Source organism: Dermacentor silvarum, chromosome 5 (assembly GCF_013339745.2).
Source record: "Dermacentor silvarum isolate Dsil-2018 chromosome 5, BIME_Dsil_1.4, whole genome shotgun sequence".
Classification (NCBI taxonomy): Eukaryota; Metazoa; Arthropoda; class Arachnida; order Ixodida; family Ixodidae; genus Dermacentor; species Dermacentor silvarum.
In genome coordinates, this window is record NC_051158.1 from 97,591,793 (window position 1) to 97,615,702 (window position 23,910).

Consider the following 23,910-nt stretch of genomic DNA (forward strand, 5'->3'; position numbering starts at 1 on the left):
CGACGTTCTCTATACGCCGAGCCAGCCGAGCCGAGGCGCAAAATGGCGCGAACGAAAACGCAAAACACAAGCAAAACGCAAGCTCTGCTCGTTTCCGAGGAAAACGGCAGGGAGACCAATCATCGTGCAGGAAAACGGGCGCAAGACCGTCTGCCGCGGAGGGGACTCGCGAGAGGCCAGGAGGAGACGAGGAGATCGCGTGCCGGCGGCAGAGTACAAAGAGTGGCGGTACTTTCCTACATCAAGGGTCTATAACGAAACCCTACCGCTATGATACGACAGTGGTTGCGGGCATACTGGAGGTACAGTGCGGTAAGTTCCTGCTCATTCTGAAAAATAAGCATGCAAATTTGACAGGACGCGCAGACGCGAAGCCGCAAAAAAAAAAAAAAAAAAGACACCGTAGGGTTTAGGCGGTACTACAGAAGGGATGGCACATCGGATCAACACTTCAGCGCCCGTCGCGTTAGCTCTGTGGCTATTTCATTTCCCGAGGTCGCGAGTTCGACCCCGACCACGGCAGCCACATTTCGACGGGAGCGAAATAGAAAAAAGTATGCGTGGCTCTGCTATCACAAAAAACAGAGACCAACGGAGCTGGGGAAAGCCAATTAACACCACCATCATCATCATCATCATAATCATCATCATCATCATCATCACTATAATAATAATAATGATAATAATAATTATAATAATAATAATAATTATTACTATTATTATTATTATTATTATTATTTTATCTGAAAAGATGTAAACAGGCAAGTAAAAGCAAGAAGCAAGGCTGTAAAATTATTGGCAAATCACACACTTAGTCTAATTTTTGCTGGACTTCCCCCATCTCCGCCGGTCTCTGCTTTTTGCGGTAGCAGAGCCACGCATAATTTTTTTGACATGCCAGTGCTCTCCGCTATCAAGAGCCCCGATGCCGGGGCGCAACTATGGGCTGTCCAGAGGGACCACGATGCGGCGGTCGAGCATGGCCTGACCAATGCCTCCTTGGCCTGACGGTCCCAACGTAGGAGCGACCCGCTGCGCGCTGAGTCGCGTACCTCAGGACTTTCATTAAAGTTTTACATCCATCCATGCCAGTGCAGATTCAGAACGCCAAGATGTTCTGTTCTGCGACGCTTGGTTTCAGCTTTCCTAGCTTTCGCTTCAGCCGTTCGGAAGTGACGAATGTCCAGTTCTCTGGTCGAATTCTACCGAGCCGCCACCAGAGGTACCGGCGGCAGCCACGGACACCGGGCGCGTTCGGCGCGAACGCGGCGAAACGCGTCGGCGTCGGCAGCAGCCACTACCACCTGTCTCACTCCTCCTTTCCACCTCGCATCTGCTATGCTGCGCAATTCTATTTTTATACTCTGATTTCACTCTCTCTCTCTCCCCCAGCTCGCGAAGCTGCGGACGACGGAATGATCATAATACCGAGGCTGTTGCAGTTCCACTGCGAACCGCTCGTGCACTTAAAATTAGGTGCACGTTAAATAACATCAGGGTATCAAAATTATATCGGAACCCGCCACTACGGCGTGCCTCATAATACGATTGTGGCTTTGACATGTTCAGTCCCATAATTCAATTGAAGTTTGACACTTCTGCGACGATGCGATGTTCCATGTGAGGCAATGACAATGCTAAACCCTCTCGGAGATTAGAAACACAGGCGCACAAAACGCCTCAAGGAAACGCGTCTGCCTGTGCGTTCTGTGTGCTACACGAACAGAAATGGTGCACGCAAGGTAACGTTTAACATCAACGCACCACCTTCGTCTGTTGAAATTAAATTTTCGATGCCAGCATCGCCGCTATACTTATCATCAATGAAAGTAAACAACACCGAGAGCTTCGTTTACATCGATTCCTGCAGTGCGTGGGATGAGCATAATCTTACCTGAATGCTCTTTTAGTTCGAAGGACACCATTTGCGTTATCCAGTCACTAACATTCAATGAATTTCCGTGTCGACGCAAAGCGCTTTACTTACTTTTTCACATAAAAGCAAGAAAATGCGGCTAATAACGCACGTCACAAACGTGATGTGCAGTAGTGGAGAATCGGGTGACTGAAGAGGAGCCGTAAAGAGACATGCTGTAGTTAAGATCCAATTGGCTCGTTGTGCCGACAGCATGGTTGCTGGTTTTATGCACTGAATGAGACAGGAGGTACCGTATTCTATTTCGGGCCGCCGCGACAGCTCTTCGACGTGGACGGAATGCAAAAACGCTCTTGTAATCGGACTCATTGTACTCAGATTCAAGTGTAAAGAACCTCGGGTGCTTCGCATTGATTTGGAATGCGCCGCCTGTTACTGCAGATGTTTTGCTTTTGCGGCGTGAGCCGCTAACTTATTTTAATTAATGAGCGTCAAAGCAAAATTAATTTTCTGTGCAGTACAGTGCGTTTTGTTTTGTCAGCTCACATTGCGTAGGTATTCTCTGATAAAATATAAGCACTGATTCAAGCAGGGTCCGTGTTGGCGTCTCCTTTTTCTTTCATGAACGTCAGTACCTGCGCCTACGTTTCGACAACAAAGTCGGCATCACCGCTTGCATCGTCTACTTCATGCTCAGTGTAAGTATAAGCGCAGACATTTCGATTACCGCGAATAGTCGAATTTATTATTGCTTCGAAATAGTGGATAACTAAAAAGACCATCATGAGGACTTATTGTCATCTCGAAACTTACGTGCAGTCGATTAATGTTATTCCTCATTAAGCTATACACTTTTTACAGCGCCGAAGCATGGGCACTGCCATATTTGAACACGTGACCGTGTAGCCATTCAGCGCCTTCTGTCTTCCCCTTTCCGATGGCAAACGACCTACTGAGTAAATGCGGAAAATAACCGTTTTCGCTTTCTGCGCCACTTAATATTCTTATTATTATTATAAGAATATTAAGTGATAATATTATTATTAAGTGATATATTAAGTGATATTATTATTATTATTATTATTATTATTATTATTAAGTGACATAATATTATTTTAGCCGAAAGCACAAGCAGAGCGTTACTCCTGATAATAATTCACACACGGCCTGTATTAGCGTGGTGGCGGTGAGCGGAATACTGCAAGTTGTCGCGTTTATGTTCTTTGCTGAACGGTTACGCAATAGCGCCTGCCGTTCACAGCGAAGCTTTTAAGGGCTAGGTCCCCGAAGATCGTGTCCGCGTGTAGAAAAAACTATCATCATCAACATCGGCTCCAGCGTCGTCGTCTTTTTAAGCGCACTGCCCCTCCTCTCTGCCGGGCCGTGTGAGGCCCCGCTATCTCTCTTCTCTTGCGCCAGTTGACCTTCGTTTATGCCGCGTTCCCCCCTGAGTAGAGTTGGGCCGGGCTACGGGGCTAGAGCGGCAAGCCTGCTGGAAGCTGCGCCCGACTAGAGTTGAGCTCTGCATGGAGGATAGCGAGGCTAGGCCGGCGGCACCAACGTTGGGCGGCACTGCTTCTTTGCGTCCCTCCGCCTCGGCTGCTGACGCGAGCTCTCTCCCTCGCTCCTCCGGCTGCTCCGCGCGCCTCTATTGACAGGGCCGCACCTAAATGGAAGGAAGGGGAGGAGGACGTGGCGCGGTGGCCTGATAGTGGGGCAGAATTAGGCGACTGCCACGCTTGATTGTGCGTGTGTGTGCCCGCTCTCCGATTGCGGCGCATGCGCGCAGCCCTGTCGGCGTCGGCCGCCTGTGCCTCCGAGCTTCTTTGTTAACCTCCAAGTTTCTGCCGCATATCTTGGCACCGGAAGAATGGGATGATTGTACAGTTTTCCTTTCAACGACAGTGGTAAGCTTACAGTCAGGATTTCGCAATGCCTGCTGTATGCACTCCAACCCAATTATATTCTTCTGTAAATTTCTTTTTCATGGTCGGGGTCCCCTTTGAGTAATTGACCTAGATAAACATACTCCTTTATGGACTCTAGAGGCTGGCTGGCGATCCTGAATTCTTGTTCCATTGCCAGGCTATGGAACATTGTTTACTGCACATTAATCTTCAACCCCACTCGTACACTTTCTCGGTTAAGGTCCTCAATCATTTGCTGTAATTCGTCGCCGTTTTGCTGAATAGGACAATGTCATCTGCAAACCGAAGGTTGTTGAAACATTCGTCGTTGATCCTCACTCCTAAGCCTTCCCTGTCTAAGAGCTTGAATGCTTCTTCTAAGGAAGGAAGGAGGGAAGGAAAATAAGAGGCGAAAGGCAGAGAGGTTAACCAGGTTAAGTGTCCGGCTGGCTACTCTGCACGGGGGGATGGGGTAAGGGCAGAAAAGATTAGAAAACAAGAGAAGATTAAAAAGAAGAAAAACAAAACAAAAAAGAAAAAAAAAGACATCTGTCCGCACAATTCTGTAGTTTTTCATGAAGTCCTGTTTCTTTTGAAAAGCGTACTAGCGCTTTTAAAGCAGTTCGGTCCGACGTCGGCTGGGACCAGGGACCAATAATTCTGGCTTCCGTAAGGGGACGGCTGTCTATCTTGTCGAGCGTGGTTCTGAGGACTTTCCTTTGTTCACTAAAACGACGACAATCATACAGAAGATGTGCTATAGTCTCATTGCAGCCGCAAGTTTCACAATCTGGACTTGTGGCCATTCTCATCAGGTAGGAGTACGCGTTGGTGAATGCTACTCCAAGTCTTAGGCGACAAATGAGAGTTACCTCCCGTCGCGGTAAGCCATGTGGAAGGCGGAGCTTCAGATTAGGATCCAGGGAACAGAGGCGCTGGTTTTTAAAGTCCGTTGCATTCTAGTGGGCTAACGTAAGCTCGCGAGCAAGCGCACGGAGCTTTCTTGCTGCGTATGTTCTGGACATAGGGATAGCGACGCAATTGGTACTGGTATGTGAAGATCGAGCGGCTGCGTCCGCTTGCTCACTTCCAAAGATACCACAGTGACTTGGCAGCCATTGGAACAAAATCTCATGTCCTTTGTCAACTGCCTGATGGTAAATTTCGCGTGTGTCTGCTACAAGTTGTTCGTGGGGTCCGCGGCGTAGTGCAGAGAGCAAACTCTGGAGGATCGCCTTGGAATCGAAGAAGATAAACTATTTCTGGGGTGGTACCTGATCGATAAATTTCATTGCTGCACACAGAGCTGTAAGTTCGACAGCCGTCGTCGATGCCAAGTGCGATATCCGGTATTTTATTAATGTAGATTTTGCTGGGACAAATACTGAAGCTGCTGAACTGGAGTGCATGACCGACCCATCTGTGTAAACATGTAAGCGGTCACTGTGGACCTCATGTAGTAGCAATAATGCTGCCTGCTTCAATGCTGCTGACGGCATTTGTGCCTTCTTTACGCCTGGAATGGTGAGGCATATTCGAGGTGAATGCAGAGACCACAGTGGTAACGAAGGCCATGCTGCAGGGACGGAATTAGATGGTAGCGATGCTTCGTGTATAGTCAGGAGACGGCTAAAACGCAGTATGCGGCCTAGTTGTTGGCAGGCAAGCAAGATGGTGAAAGGGCGTCCTTGCGACATGTCGAATGTGCACTCTTAGAGCGTCGACTGCAAAGTACGTTGATACAGGTTGGTCACGTGCTATGGCGATTGTGGCCGCTGTGTATGCACACTTAGGGAGGCCGAGGCACGTCCGTAGAACTTGGGCTTGCATACTCTGGAGTGTTCGAAGGTTCGTTTTACTGGTGCTTCCCAGCACGGGCAGGCTGTATCTTAGGAAGCCCATAAATAATGCATGGTACAGCTGTAGCATCGATTGCACAGATGCACCCCAAGACTTTCCGCCGACAAATTTGAATACATGTATTCATATATGAAATATGTGGCGTCCAAGACAAATCACGATCGATGATGACTCCAAGAAAACGGTGTTTTGTTTCGTAAGCAATTACTTGTCCATTTATGCGTATAACATACGGAGTCATTGTTTTGCGCGTAAATGCGACTAATCGGCACTTTTCGGAGGATAATTTTAGGCCTTTCATACGCAGATAGGACGACGTTTGTGTGACCGCCTTCTGCAGTCTCGCTCGTATCTGCGGACGAGTTACGCCGGCCGCCCAGATGCAGATATCATCGGCATAGATGGATATATGAACCGTCCTTGGCAATGATCCAACAAGGCCTAGCAGTGCTACGTTGAAGAGCGTGGGGCTTAACACTCCGCCTTGTGGCACACCTTTGCTGGTGACATGGTGGGATGTCATTCCTTCTTCTGTAAGTACGAAGAAGGATCTGTCCTCCAAATAGCTGTGAATCCAGCGCAGTGCACGGCCACCAGTGCCCACATCGATCAAAGCATCGAGGATTGCTTGGTGCGCTACATTATCATATGCGCCTTTCACATCAAGAAACATCGCCACCGTTAAACCTTTCATGTTCTTTTGGTGTTGAATAGATGTTACCAAATCAAGCACGTTATCGACCGATGACCGACCGCGCCGGAAGCCCGCCATTGCATTCGGATATACCTCATTGTGTTCAAAATACCGTTCAAGACGCGTCAACACCATCGTTTCTATTAGTTTCCCAACGCCACTGGCAAGAGCGATGGGACGGTACGATGCCAAGTCTAATGGAGATTTAGACCTCTTAAGTAAAGGTATTAGGCGGCTGACTTTCCACTCACAAGGAATCAATCCTTCGCGCCAGGATTCGTTGTATCTCTCCAAGAGTACACTGCGGGCTTTGTGGCCAAGGTTTCCAAGTGCCTTGTATGTGACACCGTCGGGCCCAGGCGATGATGACTGCCTACAAGTCGCCAGCGCAGCTTCGAGCTCCTCCATAGAGAACAAGAGATCCATGCGAGAGTCCTTGGATGCCGCAACATCACGTGCTAATGGTACAGGTCGTGATGGCAAGCCAGCGATTCTTGCGCAGAAATCCCCAGCAACGTCGATCTAACGTAGTCCTTGATGCAGGGCAAGAGACTTAAAAGGGTGGCGCTGTTGTGGAGACGATTGTAGGCCACACAGAGTTCTCCATATGTGGGACAGAGGCTTTCGAGGATCCAAGGACTCGCAAAAGGATTTCCACTTCTGAGATTGTAGCGTATCGATGCGGCGCTAGATTTTCTTTTGGATCCGCCTCGCCTCCCTCAGATCATGAATACATTTGGTACGCCTGTATCTTCTTTCCGCGCGTCGGCGAATCGCTTGAAGCCTTTCCAATTCACCTTCATATTCATTATACTTTGGAGAAGGCCTAAAAGTGAACATAGCCTTTTGCAGTGCATTTCTAATCAGATTCTCCAGAAATGATGGGTGGCCTTCTTGACATTCAGATTCCATAAGCGATCTGAACTTCGTGCAGTCTGTTCTACAGAGGGCAGTAGATAGAGACTTGGCCACTCCCTTGATCTTCAAATAGGTAGGAACGTGATCACTTGCATGAGTTTCTATGTCTGAGAACCAGCTTTATACGGCTTCGAAGACACTGAGAGACGAAAGTCAAGTCCAGACAGCTGCTGTAGGTTTGTCCCCGTAAATATGTCGGGCTGCCGTCATTGAGGCAACAAAGCTCTTGGTCCGAGGCAAATGCGACTAGTTTTCTTCCCTTGGAGTCCATCTTCACACTCCCCCAGACCGGGTAGTGTGCGTTAAAATCTCCACTAAGGATCCAAGGGCCAGGTGTCGCGGATAACAAAGCACCCAGTCGTTGCGTGTCAAAACGGCTGGTTGGAGAAATATATGCAGCGACGAGAGTGAATGTAAGTTTCTTTGTTTTTACAGTTAAATACACGTATTGGTCGTCGTCGTGAGGCACGACTGAATGTAGCACGTAAGTGAGTTCACACCGAACATAAACGACGGCCTTGCTGAGGACATTACACGACCCGGATGAGAAAGCTTCATAGCCCGATAGCCGGATTGTAGTTTGAAGGTTTGGTTCGCAGACGACGATGACGGGAAACTTGTTCGCAAAAATGAAAGGTCGAAAATCCGAAATTCTTGATCTGAGGCCTCGAGCATTCCACTGAAAAAGGGATGCTTCCTTGACATCTTTACGGAACGACAGTGTTGAATGAGCCATAATGCTATTCAAGACTTGCAAGTACTGGATTCATCGCGTCCAGTACCTGCAGTGCGCTGCGAGCATTCGGGGTGTTTAGGTTCGTCAGTAACGTACGCATGACATTCATGAGTGACTTCAGCATGGCGATCACTAAGCATGCAGTAAATAGCATTGGAGAAATTGTGTCTGCTTGCCTGACCCCTTTCTTGATAGGTATGTTTCTACTTGTCTTGTGAAGTTGCTGTGCAATCCTTGTAGACATTTTCCAAGATATTCACGTATGCCTCCTGTACTCCTTGCGTAATCAAGGAGTACAGGAGGCATAGGTGATTATCTTGAAAAATATCTACAAGGAGTAAAGATGGATAGAAATAATTAACCTTTTGTGCCCCATGTGCATTCGTGTTTTACGCTTAACTGGAACTGCAGTCTATGTCATTATGCTTTACGTGCCCCCAGCAAAGTTTTCTGTGAAAGAACACTTTTTCATTTAACGTACTTGTCTCAACAAAGGAAAATACGTTTACACGGGAGACGTTCTCTGTTTATCAGCGTGGCTGCATGCGCAGTGCACTGCAACTACGCGCACGTACGAGCACTGAATAATTGTCTCCTCCTGTTAATAAAATACGAATAACCGGAGACGAAATTTTTGTTAAGAAGCACACGAGTATGCCGTCATGAACAGTGTGCGAAAGGAAACTGAATTGTTCCTTGCTCACTTACGCTCGTAACTGTTCATATTTCATTGATATCTGAGCTAAACCTCTTATTTTAAAAGCTAATCTGTAAAAATAGTTGCCGATCCATGACAGGTACTCATTTACTTGCTAAACCTCACTGTCAGCAGAGCACGCGAACTCGCGTTTTCTCTTATTGGTACTACGGGTACACTGATATTGCATATCGTCGGTTGATGTTTCTTCAGGTGTACTAAGCCACACCTTGCTTAATATGTGGAATATGTTATTGTATAGAGTCAACTGAGTTAACACTAGCCCATGCGCACTTTGCGGCGACTCAGGCATGCGGCTGCACTTAAAAGGCGCTCAGCGCAATGCAGAATGCGTCTTATGACGCCGTCTGGAGCTCTTTCACGCTCCGCAAGGTAACCGCTGTAAACGGTCTCTAATTAAGTTAAGTTTTCTCGGCAATTTTCTAGGTTCTTAATTCCGCCAATAAATTTCTTTTTGGTGGTGAATTACTCCAGATGGAATTTCACAGTCCTTTTTTTCATGGCTAATTTCTCGAGTTAGGCTTACCGTTGTTCTTTTCTTCAGTGAATGTGCAAGTCAAGTAATTTCGTGCACGTGGGAACGCGCGTTGCATGACCGCATACACTGCTCTTCACGGCGAACCGGTAATGTACGAAAATGAGGAGTGAGCCAATTTCACATTCAAACAAAAATTCAATGAGACTTTATTAATAAACGCATGTGGATAAGGAGGCCCATCGAATATACAGATACAACTAGGTAGACACGACCTCGCGTTACTATCAATGATCATGCCCAGTTCATCGACCTCAGTGACTTCAGTGCTAATACGTGTAAGGTCCCGGGCCAGAGTTCTCCCCTAGCGTGCTCTGCGTACACGTCCTCTTGCCCGCGTCTCGTTTTTGTCGTACGAGTAAGCAACATGCGTTCAAATCAGCCGGGTAAAGATCAGGGTACCTGTCTTTTTATTAAACCGAGAAGGTTCTCTGTTGGTTTCCCGAATCCTTATTGCGTGCTTACAACGCGTTCCGCGAATATTGTGTACACTATGGATTTACCAATTTGTATATGGAGTTGTACTAACATCCTGAGGAAAAAGACGGAACTACTGTTGATTACACGTGTTTATACAGTTTATGTGGCATTGTATAGTTTATACATGTAATCAGTCAACTTCTCGGAATTTTTGTGTGATAGCTCGTTCTAAAATTTTCTGCTCATTAGAAACTAATTTCAGATAATATACGTAACGATCCTATTTGTGAAACCTAACCTGCCTCTTTCAAGCGGTTTTGTTATACACATCATACTGGTTTCGTGAATAAATGGCACAGCTTACAGCCCCCATCACCGACATCGCATAATAGCGGTGACTATATATAAGCGTAGCAGGAAATGAAGGCTGTTCTACGAGACGTGCACCTATATAATATATACGCTCGGTTTCTGTGGCACTTGATTCTCTGCTGCGCTTCTCTCAGTTGTAGGTAGGGCCATCTTTCTACCTGCAGGCCCGAGTGTAGCGATTGCTCCCCTATTTACTTTCCACACCTGCCAGGTCGGCTGATCTGTATGTTAAAACAATAACTTCCTTACGAGGATGCGTGTCCCAAATTTTGTGGTAGGATTCTTTTTTTAAAGTACCGTCATGCTCTCTTGTTTGTGCCCTTTTGCGGATAAACAAATCGGCGCACTGCTTGACATACACGTACTCCATTGCAGCAAACCCTGGGAGCAGTGGGAATCTACAGTGCCGCTGTTGGAGTATCTACAAGTACGTAGCAAGCGAGTTCTATTTCTCCTAACTTTAAAGAATTCCTGACTTCAAGAAGAACGCCGTAACGGAGTGTTGGAGAAAGGTGTCATTTTGTGTTTCCCGGGCAAACGAGACATATACTCTCATGCTGTTCTTTGGATATCTTTTTATTTTAATGGTTTCGTGCTAAATCGCAAATTACAATCAAGAAAATAAATTTCACACTCCACAAACGACTTATGGTTACCAATAAAGTAACTAGCGTTTTTTCGAGAGAAAAAAAAATGAATGACGATTCAGCGGGGAGTGCGATAGAATGCGCAAGCATTACGTCGCACCTCTTTGAGGTCCAGGATCGATGATTTCAGCCGAGTTAACCACTTTGGAAAGCGTTGTTCGGGTGTACGCTCTAGAAATGTGCTGCGTCTTTGAGGCGCAACTAACGGTGATGCGGAGCAGACCACCATCATTTGCACTAATATATATATATATATATATATTAATGATATATTAATCATATATATATATATATATATATATATTGTGGGAAAGTCGGCCGATGCGATGCCTTTATTTCCGAGCAGCCGCCCGAGTCAGAGAAGAAGCACCGCACAAGACAAAAGATGATGATGAGTCGTATCTACAAATGACGACGACTTTATGCACAAATCGCGCTCACACAAGATATATCGTATGTACAGATGACGACGACGATATGCCCAAAATGCGCTCACACTAACTTCCCCCCTTCAGGAAAGCGGTCAGCAAGACCGCAAGCTAGAAAGGGTAGGTACGGCGAATGTAGGGTTTCAGGCGAGATACGTGGACGATTTCCGTAGTGCGGCGGCGGCGGTCAGTAGCTGAGCTGACAGCAGTGACGCGGTAGTTAACGGCCGAAGTTCTTTGCAAAACGGTGTAGGGGCCGAGATATTTGCGGAGAAACTTTTCACAGAGGCCCGGTGCGCGAACAGGTGTCCACAAAAGAACTTCGTCGCCTGGGCGGAACGAAGCAACGTGACGCGTCGCATCATAGCGAATTTTCATTTTGTCCTGAATGGTAGCGGTGTTGGCGCGGGCAATTTCACGGCAGCGGGCGATGAGAGCAGCAAATTCTTTAGGAAGAGACGCGGATGGAGGAGCAGGTGCTGAAAGGAGTGTAGTGTCCAAGACGAAAGACGGCGCACGACCGTACACAAGGAAGAAGGGACTGTAATTGGTTGTACGTTGGACGGCAGTATTATACGCAAACGTAGCCAAAGGTAGAATGGTCTCGCAGTTGGTGTGATCGGGTCGAACATACATTGACACCATATCAGACAAAGTTCGATGAAAACGCTCTGTAAGACCATTTGCTTGCGGATGGTGCGCTGATGTGGTCTTATGGGTGATGTCAGAGGCCCAGAGGACTTCACGAAGGACATGCGATAGGAACGTCTTGCCACGGTCACTCAGGAGGACACGAGGTGCGCCGTGGCGCAAAACGATAGCGTGCACGAAAAACTCGGCGACTTCTGAGGCAGTACCAGACGAAGAGTAGCTGTCTCAGCGTACCGCGTTAGATGATTCCACTGCGGTAACGAACCAGAGGTGACCAGCGGGCGTGAGTGGGAGGGGTCCATACAAGTCTATGCCCACAATTTCGAAGGGGGTGGACGGGCATGGTAGAGGCTGCAGAGGACTGGCTGGAAGGGATGTCGGGCGTTTCTGCGTTGGCAGGAGCCAACGTATTTGGCGACAGAGGTGGAAAGGCCCGGCCAGAAACAACGCGTTTTGATGCGGTTGTAGGTCTTATGAAAGCCCAAGTGGCCAGCCGTCGCGTCGTCGTGAAATGCTTGTAATACTTGGAGTCGAAATGAGCGAGGTATGACTGGTACCCACCGGTTACCGGAAGGATGGTAGATTAATCGAAATAACGCTCCACCTTGAAGCTTAAAACGTGAAAGTTGTCGTTTTAAGCGACTGTTGGGGGGTCGTGCCAAGCCAGTAAGTCGGTCGATCAGCGTTCGGCAGTATGGGTCAGTACGCCGGAGTGAGACGAGGTCATTAGACGGAAGAAAGTCAACTGAGACAACCGCCTGTCCCGGGTTACTGGACGTGTGCTGAGACGTGTGGCTAGATGGTGACGTGCAGACCGAAGGTGAAGCATGGGCGTTTGGAGACAGCGGGCAGCGCGACAAAGCGTCGGCATGTTGATGTTGTTTGCCGGACCTATAAGTGACAGTGAAGTCATATTCCTGCAAGCGCAGTACCCAACGGCCGAGGCGTCAAGACAAGTTTTTCAGGGATGACAACCAACAGAGAGCATGACGGTCGGTCACAACTGTGAAATGGCGGCCGTAGAGATAGGGTCGAAATTTTTGTATTGACGACACGATGGCGAGGCATTCCTGTTCTGTAATTGTGTAGTTGCGCTCAATAGGAGAAAGAGCACGACATGCATAAGCCACGACTGGCTCTTCATACTTCTGATTCCGCTGCAGCAGTACAGCGCCAATTCCATGCCCACTGGCATCAGTGTGTAGAATAGTAGAGGCGGTTGCATCGAAATGACGGAGCACGGGCCCTGACGTGAGAAATCGTTTGAGGGTCTGGAAGGCGGCTTCACAGTCGTCCGACCACACAAAGGACGCGCTCGAAGTTAGAAGTTTGTGTAGAGGAGCGGCGATGGTGGCGAAGTCACAGACAAAGCGGCGGAAGTAGGACGCCAGTCCTAGAAAGCTGCGGAGTTCTTTAAGTGTGGTTGGTGGCGGAAATTGCAGCACTGCAGCGATTTTATCTGGATCAGGCTGGATGCCATGCTTACTGACGACGTGGCCCAACACTTTAATGCTTCAGCTTGCAAAGGGACACTTTTTAGTATTGAGTTGGAGACCAGCCTTTGCTAGACACGTGAGAATTTGGTCTTGACGTTGTAGGTGCTGGAAGAAACTCGACGAAAAGATGACAATGTCGTCCAAGTAACAAAGGCAGGTCTTACATTTTAAGCCACGGAGTATTGTATCATATGTTCAAACGTAGCTGGTGCATTCACAGTCCAAAAGGTATCACGTTAAACTCGAAAAGGCCATCAAGTGTAGAAAACGCAGTCTTTTCTTTATCCGGCTCATACATTGGAGACTGCCAATATCCGGAGCGCAAATACTGGGCACCTTGTAAGGTATCCAAAGCATCGTCGATACGAGGCATTGGATAAACATCCTTACAAGTAATTTTGTTTAGCGCCCTATAATCGATGCAAAAGCGCACAGAACCATCCTTTTTTTAACAAGCACAACAGGAGAAGAGCAAGGGCTTGCTGAAGGCCTTATAATGTTGCGTGTCAGCATGTCGTTCACTTGTTCTTCCATAATTTTTCGCTCCGAAGGTGACACGTGGTACGGGCGACGGCGAATGATGCGAGAGCCATCTGTTTCAATTCGATGAGTAGTTACAGTGGTCTGACCCAGGCTTCGCGAAGAAACGTCAAAACAAGCTTCATGCTTTATTAAAATGGTGAGGAGTGCATCGGTCTGGGCCGGATTGAGATCTGCACTCAAGGTGGCCTTAATAGCACTAGTGTGGCCTTCTGCGGGCGTGCAATGCGCGGAAGACGTGGCAGCGAAACACTGACGACACATACCGGGGCAGCGTCGGCGAGCTTGGCGACAGTAGACCCTTTCGGCAGTAGTAGTGGCTCAGGAGTCGCATTAAAGGCTGTGAGGTTGGCATAGCCACTCGAGAACCGGACCAAGCAAGAAGCCATGGCGAGTACTCGAGAAATGCAGCGCTGAGAAGGTACAGCCAATGCGTCTCCGTCGACAATGTCTGTTGACTCAAGGATAAGAACACGTTCTTCGTCTCGTGGGATAATAAAATCCGCTGCCCCAATGAGGTTGGGACACGGGGAATCGAAAACGGGATAAGTCTCGGTGCCGCTGATGTGAATCCTTGGGTCGCCGCACGAAATTAGTGCAGAAGCAGCGGACAGGAAGTCCCATCCTAATATCATCTGATGAGCGCACGTCGAAAGCACCGCAAGTTGCACATGATGACGAATACCGTCTATCAGAACGCGAGCTGTGCACTGTCCGGTAGGAAAGATGGGAACGTCATTGGCACCACACAGGACCGGACCAACATACGGCGTTTGCACTTTTCGCAGACGGAAGCACAGTTCACGATGTATAACAGAAATAGCGGCTCCAGTATCTACAAGGGCGTCGACAGAAACACCTTCCACACAAGCCGAGAGCAAATTGGCGGGGCGAGCAGGAGGAATTGGAACAGTCCGATACGATGCAGTTTCTCCTCCGAAAACTGCAGCCTCTAGTTTTCCGAAAGGGTGTCCACAACATGGGAAGCAGCACGCAAGGGCGATGAGGAACGGCGGTAAGGTGAAGGAGAGCGACGCCGGGGCGAGCGGGATGCTCGCCCCATGTCCTGGGAAGGTGAAGGAGAGTGACCAGAAGAGGTTGTGTATGGTCTGGGAACGTACGAATCTAACCCTGGTGTTCTGTCTCGCTCAAAGGTGTCGTAGCCTCGCCTTTCACCTGGATAACGCCTGGGAACGTAGGAGTCAAACCTAGGTGCGCTGTCCCGCCCCAAAATGCGCTCACAATATATTCCCAAAATGCACTCACAATATATATATATATATATATATATATATATATATATATATACATATGTGATCTTTTTGGGTGAAGTAAACCGGTCAATAAACCCACATATGCTTCCTGAAGGCATCAATGTTGCCGGATTCAAGACCCTCGTTCTGTAATCAATGAGAAAGAAGGGAACCGAGGGGCCTGATTTTATTATTCATATTGTTACGAGGAAAGAGGTCTAAAATATATTTACAGGATATTTACAACGCGGCCACTGGCATACAAAACATGCAAGATGGCGAAGCCAATTCGCGCTGGCACCCGAGAGCGTCGTCGTCTTCGGGCACTGTCCTCCGCTTCCTCTCGAGCAGCGCTTGGTAACATGACCCCCGGCGGCTAAGGCGCCGTCCGGGTGCTGGCTAGATCGTCCCAATTGCATCGCTTGAGGCAGGTGAATGTGTAGGACATCGGTGAAAGGTCGAGACGTGGTGGAATCGAGGCGCGTGATTTTATATGTGACGTCGGTGACATTGGCGCAACACCCGGTACGGGCCTGAGTAAGGCGAAATCAACTTTTCGCAAAGGCCAACTCGCCGTGACGGTGTCTGAAGAAGGACCATATCACCAGGGTTGAAGTAGGCTTCGGGGTGGCGGGCATCATAGAAGAGTCGTTGCTTGTCCTGCGAAGCGGTAAGGCGCAGGCGTGCAATCTGGCGTACCTCTACAGATCTGGAGATGGCGTCACGGGCGTATTCTGACGACGAGTCGAGAACGGCGGGAAGGAGGGTGTCAAATGGCAGCATGGGATTTCTTGCGTAGAAGAGGTAAAACGGGGAAAAACGAGCCGCGCCATGTCGGGAGGAATTAAACGCAAATGCTACGAAGGACTGAGCGACCTCCCAGTCATGATTGTCGGCGGAAACATACATAGCAAGCATATCTGTGATAGTCTCATTAAGACACTCTGTGAGGCCGTTGGTCTGAGGGTGGTACGCCGTCCTCAACATGAGCTTTGTTGCGCAGGAGTGCAAGAGGTCCTGGGACAACCTTCGAAATGAAATAGCAGCCCCGGTCTGTGACGAGCTGTCGAGGAGCGCCGTGGTCTTCGAGCAAGAAGTCCGCGACGTCGGTTGCACAGCTGGTTGCAAGCGCCCGAGTGATCGCGTACCGGGTCGTGTAGTCGGTAGCGACTGCTATTCACTTATTCCCGCAGGTAGATAGCGGGAAAGGGCCAAGAAGGTCAAAACCAACCATTAAGAATGGCTCCGATGGCACGTCAAAGGGTTGAAGGCGGCCAGCTGGGAGGACTGCTGGTTTCTTGTGGCACTGAGCATTTTTCACAGGAAGCAACGTAAAGGCCGATGGAACGGTAAATACCGGTCCAAAAGAAACGATGCCGAACATGGTCATACGTTATAGTGACTCCGAGGTGACCTGCGGTAGGCACGTCATGTAGCTGTGTGAGGACAGTTTGACGCACATGTGAAGGAATAACCAAGAGCAGTTCAGGACTGTGAGGGTGCAGGTTATAGCGATACAAGACGCCATCCTGCAGCTCAAATATACGCAGAGAAGGGGGAGGTGTCTCAGAAGTCAGACTAAGAATCACGTCTTATAAGTAGGGGTCACGGCGTTGCCGAAACGCAGTAAGCGACAGCACGCAGGTATACTCGCAGCTGTCGGGAAGCTCCGGTGGGTCTACTGGATGGCGCGACAAGCAGTCGACATCTTCATGCAATCGGCCACTCACAACGGTGTATGAGTACTCTCGGAGTCGTAGCGCCCACCGACCGAGACGTCCAGTAGGATCTTTTAGGGATGAAAGCCAGCATAAAGCATGATGGCCGGTGATACCTCTGAAAGACCGACCGTACAAGTAGGGGCGAAATTTACCCACTGCCCAAAAGAGGGCCAGACACTCGCGTTCAGTAATGGAGTAATTGCGCTTCTCTTGGGACAGAAGACGGCTAGCGTACGCAATAACAAGGTCGGCACCTTGCTGGCGCTCAGCCAAAACAGCGCCGATTCCATAACCGCTGGTAGGGTGGCTAGAATTTGCACATACCTTGGGTCGAAGTGCTTCTCGCACACCGCGGAGTTCTCGTCAAGCTGTTTGTCTGCTCTTGGAATAGCGCGGGTCCATTTGTTGAGCAGCTCCCTACATGTGGGAGCTCGAAAAAGTGAAGCCTTCTCTGCTGCTGACGATTTATAATATCCGGTGTTGCGCCCAGGCACAAAGCACTACCTGTGGGTATTTTTTCTTGTTGACATATTCAGGCATTCCAGAGGGACCCAGCGCAAGCACCGGTTCACGACATGTTAGTAATGCAGCGACTTTTCGCGACGAGAATCGCGACACACCGAACCAAACAGCGCGGACAGCGCTACTCGCTTCCCGCGCCCCTGCCATCAGCGCCCCTAGCGGCATCGGTGCACCGAGGAACCCTCTCCGGCACGCGAAAAGCGCTGAGTTTTTCACACCTCCCCATTCTAGCCACTCTACCGCTGGCGTCGGTTCGAACTTCCGTAGGAGCGTTAACGTCAAAATAAGCTAGACCTGGTGTTGAAGTGAACCGAACGGTAAGCACATCGAGCGCAGTGGCTTGGACTGGACCCCAGACAAAAACCGCGTCTTTCTTGAGAAGTTCTGTGAGAGGGCACGCAAATTAAGCGAAATTGCGTACGAACCGGCGGAAGTAGGAGCAGAGACCCACAAAGCATTGAACGTCGTTGGCACAGGTCGGCTCGGGTAAATTCTTGAGAGCGCGAACTTTCTCAGGATCGGGGCGGACCCCGGAAGAATCAACGAGATGTCCGAGCACAGAAAGTTGCCGGCGGCCGAAGTGGCATTTTGATGAATTGAGCTGAAGCCCAGCCTGGCGGAAAACAGAAAAAATTGTGGAGAGACGCTCGAGGTGCGTGGCAAAAGTCGGTGAAAACACAGTACCATCATCAAGGTAGCACAGGCGGATTGACCACCTAAAACCGTGAAGGAGAGTGTCCATCATATGTTCAAATGTAGGCGGGGCATTACATAATCCGAACGGCATCACTTTAAACTGATAGAGACCATCAGGAGCAATAAATGCGGTCTTTTCATGGTCCAAGTCGTCAACCGCAATCTGCCAGTACCCGGAGCGAAGGTCTATCAAAGAAAAATATTTTGCATCCTGTAAACAATTGAGGGCATCATCCATCCGCGGCAGGGGATACACGTAATTTTTTGTGACTTTGCTGCGATGGCGATATTCTACACAGCAGCGCCATTGTCATCCTTCTTTCTAACGAGCACAACCGGGGAAGACAAAGGGCTACAAGAAGGCTCAATGATATCTTGGGCAGGCATCTTGTCGACCTCCTTCTGTATGACTTCGTGCTCACTAGAGGCGACGCAGTAGGGCTGTCGGCGGATCGGGCTGCCGTCGCCGGTGTCTAGACGATATGTCACAATGGACGTTTGACCCAGTGGCCGGTCATCGACATCGAAAATGTCCCGGAACGTGGAGAGAAGGCAATGAAGTGCGTCCGCATCGTCGGCCGGAAGGTTGGGAGCAATCATTCTCGTGAAAGGTTATAATACTCAGGTTTTATGGCCCGAATCAGCAGAGGTAGAGGATGCAGTATCACCAGTCAAGGCAGAAATATGGTAGTCAGAAGCCGGGGCCAAGGTTGTAAGAGATATGCCCTGAGGTAGCACATGAAGACAGAGGCCGAAATTCACCCCAGGAAGGTAGGTGGCATTGTCTTTTATACTGACTACCGTGTGGGGGAGTGCAACGTTCTGCGACATACGGACGGTGGCTTTGGGCGACACGACGTAATCGCAGTCGGTGACAGGTGCATCGGGTGAAACGGCAATATAGGTCAAGGCTCGGTGAGGTAGGCGAACGTAATCGGTGGAGCATAGTCTACTCAGCGTAGGATGAGGAGGGTAAACGGTACACGGTTGGGCCAGTTGGACAACACCCGCAGAGCAGTCAATCACGGCCGAATGTGCCTACAGAATATCAAGGTCTAAGATGATTTCGTGTGGGCACTGCTCCAAGACGTAAAACAAAACAGAAGTATACTGTCCGGCTACAGTGACACGGGTGGTACACATCCCTGTGACAGCTGGAGTTTCACCGTCGGCTACGCGGACGACAGCGAGCGGGCAGGAGTGAGGTCTTTGTTTAGGAGCGTACGGAGGTTCGAGTTCATCACCGATATGTGTGCTCCAGTGTCAATCAGTGTGCTGTCACAGCTATACCGTCCACGTTGATAATGTTCTGATGGCCAGGCAGTGTAAGCACAGGAATTTCGGGTCGGGTTGTCATGACAGGCTCACCTCTCGGAGCTGCGTCCGTTAGTTTTCCGAGGAGCGGGGGGAGTAAGAAGGAGACGGAAAGAGACGAGGCAGAGGCGAGCGGGAAACGTGGGCGTGGCGAAGGGGAACGGTTTTGTCGTGCGGGCAGAGATGTTGGAGGGGTATCTTCAATGCGTGTCAGCGAGTTGGGATGGCCAGGCGGCCGTCGGACATTGCGATAGCTCTGCCAAGGCTGTGTGTTCCAAGAGCTGCGACAATGGTGAGAAATATGTCCAACGCGTCCATAGCAGAACAGATCTGGTACACCAGGTGAGCGGAAGTCGGGTCTGTGGGCGGGCCTCAGTGAGTGGAGTCTGACATTGGACAACTCTTGCGTACGACGGTCTGGATGAGGGATATTGTTGCGCGGGAATCGTCTGGGCCGCAAACCTGGGTAGGAACAGGAGATGCAGCTTCAATCTCCCGGTGGACGATGCGCACAATGCTGTCGGAGACAGGCGGCACAGGTAGTAGACGGAGGTCATCGCAGGAAGATGTGGCAGCCATATTATGAAAGCGAGAAACGTTGGTAGCAATGCGACGGCTTTTGGCTTCTTCGAATCGGTGGCATTCAGCAATGATGTCCTGCACTGTCGACGAGTTCTTGGAAACGAGGAGCATAAATGCGTCAAGCGCGATTCCTTTGAGCATGTGCGCCACCTTTTCCGCTGCTTCCAGCATCTTCGCGTCAACCTTGCGACGAAGAGCGCGCACGTCCTGAATATATGTCACATAGGACTCAGTGCACGTCTGAGCTCGACACGCAAGGTCTTTCTGCGCGGCACGCCGTCGGCCAAGAGGCTTGCCAAACAAATCAGTGAGCTTTTGCTTGCACAGGTACCAGCTGGTGAGTTCTTCTTCGTGGGTCTCGAACCAGACGTTTGCCGTTCCCGCAAGGTAAAATATCAGGTTAGCGAGCACGACGGTCTGGTTCCAGTGATTGCTCGCGCTCACCCGTTCGTAGAGTTGAAGCTAGTCTTCAATGTCGCTGTTGTCTGTGCAGAAAAGGTGCCAGGGTTGCGCGGTTGTGCCAGGATGACGGTGGGCGCGGTTTGCGACATGCCCGAAGCATTCTCGCCTTGAGCTGGCATTGTCAATGCAGCCAAGGAGCGCCCGCTGAGTAAATCCGTTGTGCTTCTTGGAGAACCAGCACCTTCCACCAAAATGTTACGGGGAAAGATGTTTAAAATATATTTACAGGATATCTACACCGCGGTCACGGCATACAAAGCATACAAGATGGCAAAACCAATCCCAGCGACATCAGAGAGAGTCGTCGTCTACCGCACTGTCTTCCGCTTCGTCTCGAGCAGCGCTTGGTAACAATACCATAGGAAGCCGACAAACACAGACACCAAGGACAACATCGGGGAAATTACTTGTACGCAATAATTGAGCAGAATGTAGCAGAACTGATAGTTGGGCGAGTTGGTACGAATTCATAGTGAAATATTTAGCGCGCACAATTGACAAGGACACAGTGAAGGGGGACACAGTTGTGAGTAACAGTTGTGAGTAAGCGCTCGTGCGTACCCTGATATAATCTCGACCGGGTGAGGTGGGTCGTCACCGCAGGAATCAGGAGACGACGTTGAAGGCGGGCATCGTGATGATGAAAAATAGAAAAGATTGTATTCACTTCATTGGTACATGGTTTTGACTCTATCTGGGTCTCGAGCGGTTCTGATTAAGACGGGGGCCAGGACGGCCTTAAATCCCCTCGTGGTGGCCGATGTTTCCTTCGGGGAAGTCCTCTCTCCGGTGGTCAAGTTGACGACCTCCTCTCCCTCGGGTCCTCTTTCTTGGTAGCTCGCCGTTTTCGTCTGCTCCGGTCGTAGAGGTGAGACGCTTTCTCGAGGATGAAAGAGGATTATCTCGTCACGGGAAAGGCGCTCGGGCTTGTTTCCCACATTTGACAGGTGCAGTTCCAAGCCGATCATAACAACCCCTTCACTGTGTCCTTAACAATTGTGCGCGCTAAATCTTTCACTATGATGCCACGTCTGGTGTTGTACATCGGCGTACATGAATAACATGTCGGCGATGGTTTTGTTCAATCGCTCCCATAGGCGTATCTACCGGGGTGGCAGGGGGGGCACTTGCCCCCCCCCCCCTTTCAAAAGCGGGCGCCTTCGGCTACCCACTGGAAAGTCCAACAAAACTACAGCTGACGCTAAATTTTATTTCTTCATAGAGTCACCACGTTAATAATGCTTTTCTTTACTACGTATCAACCTTACGGTGTGGATCAGAGAACAAACGGGGATAGCCGATGTGGTAGTTCACATTAAGCATAAGAAATGGAGCTGGGCAGGCCATGTAATGCGTAGTATGGATAACCGGTGGACCATTAGGGTTACAGAATAGATACCAAGAGAAGGGCAGTCGAGGCGCAGTCGAGGACGGCAGAAAACCAGGTGGGATGATGAAGTTAGGAAATTCGCAGGCGCAAGTTGGAGTACGCTAGCGCAAGACAGGGGTAATTGGAGATCGCAGGGAGAGGCCTTCGTCCTGCAGTGGTCATAAATATAGGCTGATGATGATGATTACTACGTATCCCCGGTTTGGGCAGCGAGTATTGTGCCTCCTCGGGACGCGCTGTAGCGGGCGACGCACGAGATTCGCTTTACACGCTTGCATTGCGCAGAAGTCCTGGCGCTGGACAGTTCCCACAGTTACAAATTACCGCCTCACTATACTTGAACAAAACAAACAATCGGCTTGATATACTTAACCTTCGGGCGAGGGGAGAGGTCTGGATAAAGTATTTTAATCAGCCGCGCCCAACGGTGGGTGTGGCTTACTGCATGAAATGGTTGGATTATCAAATGTTGGAACTATTGAATCTCCGTCCAGAGATTGTCTACGCAGCGTTGCAGTGTCAATATATATCTTATCAAGATTAAAAATCTAATCAAACCACTTACAGGTTTAACTGCCGAATTTCTTTGTGTTATCACGACTTATCGTATATTTATTTATTTATTCATTCATTCATTCATTCATGATACCTCAAAGGTCGCAGAGTGGGACATTACCAGGGGGGTGGGCACGTAGAAAAATGGCGGGACAGGTTAGGTGGCGTGACTTGAAAGATGGTCTTCAATAGCAGCTTTGAAACGGGAAATGTCGGTGATGAGGGCGATGTCAGAAGGAAGGGTATTCCATTCTCGGGCTGTGTGCACAAAAAAGGAACGCTGATACATAGTGAACTGGCGCGTGGTAGATACGCAGCATTAGGATGCGTACGGCGGGAGAAACGATGTGCTGGAATGATGATTTGGTTACCTGTAGGCAGCGAATGAAAGAACCTAAAAAATAAAAAAAGACGAGCACTTTTGCGGTGGGAGGTGAGTGAGGGAAGACACAACGTGGATTTTAAGGCTGAGACACTTGTATTATAGGAGTAGTCAGAGATAATGAACCTGGCAGCACGGTTCTGAACCGATTAGTAGTCAGAGATAATGAACCTGGCAGCACGGTTCTGAACCGATTCAAAGAAATTAATCATATTAACCTGGTGGTTGTCATAGATAGCACTGGCATATTCTAGTTTAGAACGGATTAGAGTTTTATATGCAAGTTCATTTATTCATGATACCTCGAAGGTGCCAGAACGAGACAACATGAGGGTCTGCGAAGTGGTATGTTCGTGAAAGTGACCTCGGTCGAACGTGCAGAGCCATTTCAGTGCCAATAGAACACTTAACCGATTTTTTTCTAAAGGCCTGTGTCACTTCTGCTTTTATAGATTTCATTTTCATGCCATTTCTAAATAAGGCCTACCCTACTAGTTGTTTCCCGGCAGGAGCAAGAACAGCAGATATTTTATATTTTGAAGAAATGAAGACCACCTTATTGTGACGTGTTCCGACAACTTGAACTGCGGTGGTTGCTTACGTATTCAAAAAACCGCTACTGAATACTCGCTTTCTCCCAGTTTTTGTGCTTTATACACGGTATTTAGTTGTTGATCCCGGTATCCTCAGTAAACTATGCGGGACATGGTGTTAATATTTATTCGAAGCACGAAACAATCTCCTGAGTGACGAGCGATAAATGTTTTTTCTGTGTAGGTTCATTGCAAGCCTTTGTAGAAAGTTATATATTGAAGTGTTCCAGGGTGCCATACCACCGCTTTTCCCGACTCCTTAAACAATGCATGAGATATGGACTTGAAATTCTATGAAAATCGGGAGAATTTTAAGCGCAGTGCGTTGCGAAAATCTCACTTTCCTGGTTGAAATGCAAGTGTTGCAGATAATTACTAAACCCTTGTTTTCCCATTTGTTCCCGTGCACCATACGGGATGCGTATAGGTTGCTTCTCCGGTGTCCTCGGTGAGCTAAGCAAGGCATCTTGTTTATATCTGGGGATAATGAAATTTTCTGACGAAGTAAGATGTGTATTGATGAATTACTGTTTTTTTAAAGTTTCCAGCAAGAATTGCTTCAAAGCATTACGCGGGGACAAGGTTTAAAACGGAACACTAATATACGGGTAACTTTTCAAAGTATGCGATGTAATTAAAGGA

At 48.9% G+C, this 23,910-nt stretch overlaps 1 protein-coding gene across 1 annotated transcript in view; it reads left to right on the forward strand.

Annotated features, from left to right (window-relative positions):
• The window catches only part of LOC119454256 (sodium-coupled monocarboxylate transporter 1-like), a 106,801-nt gene that overhangs the window by 10,798 nt on the left and 72,093 nt on the right, over positions 1 to 23,910 (forward strand). Inside the window, exons 3-4 of the mRNA XM_037716231.2 lie at positions 2,509 to 2,574; positions 10,412 to 10,463. Of these exons, the coding sequence (XP_037572159.1) occupies positions 2,509 to 2,574; positions 10,412 to 10,463 (118 nt within the window). The remainder of the gene's footprint in view (positions 1 to 2,508; positions 2,575 to 10,411; positions 10,464 to 23,910) is intronic.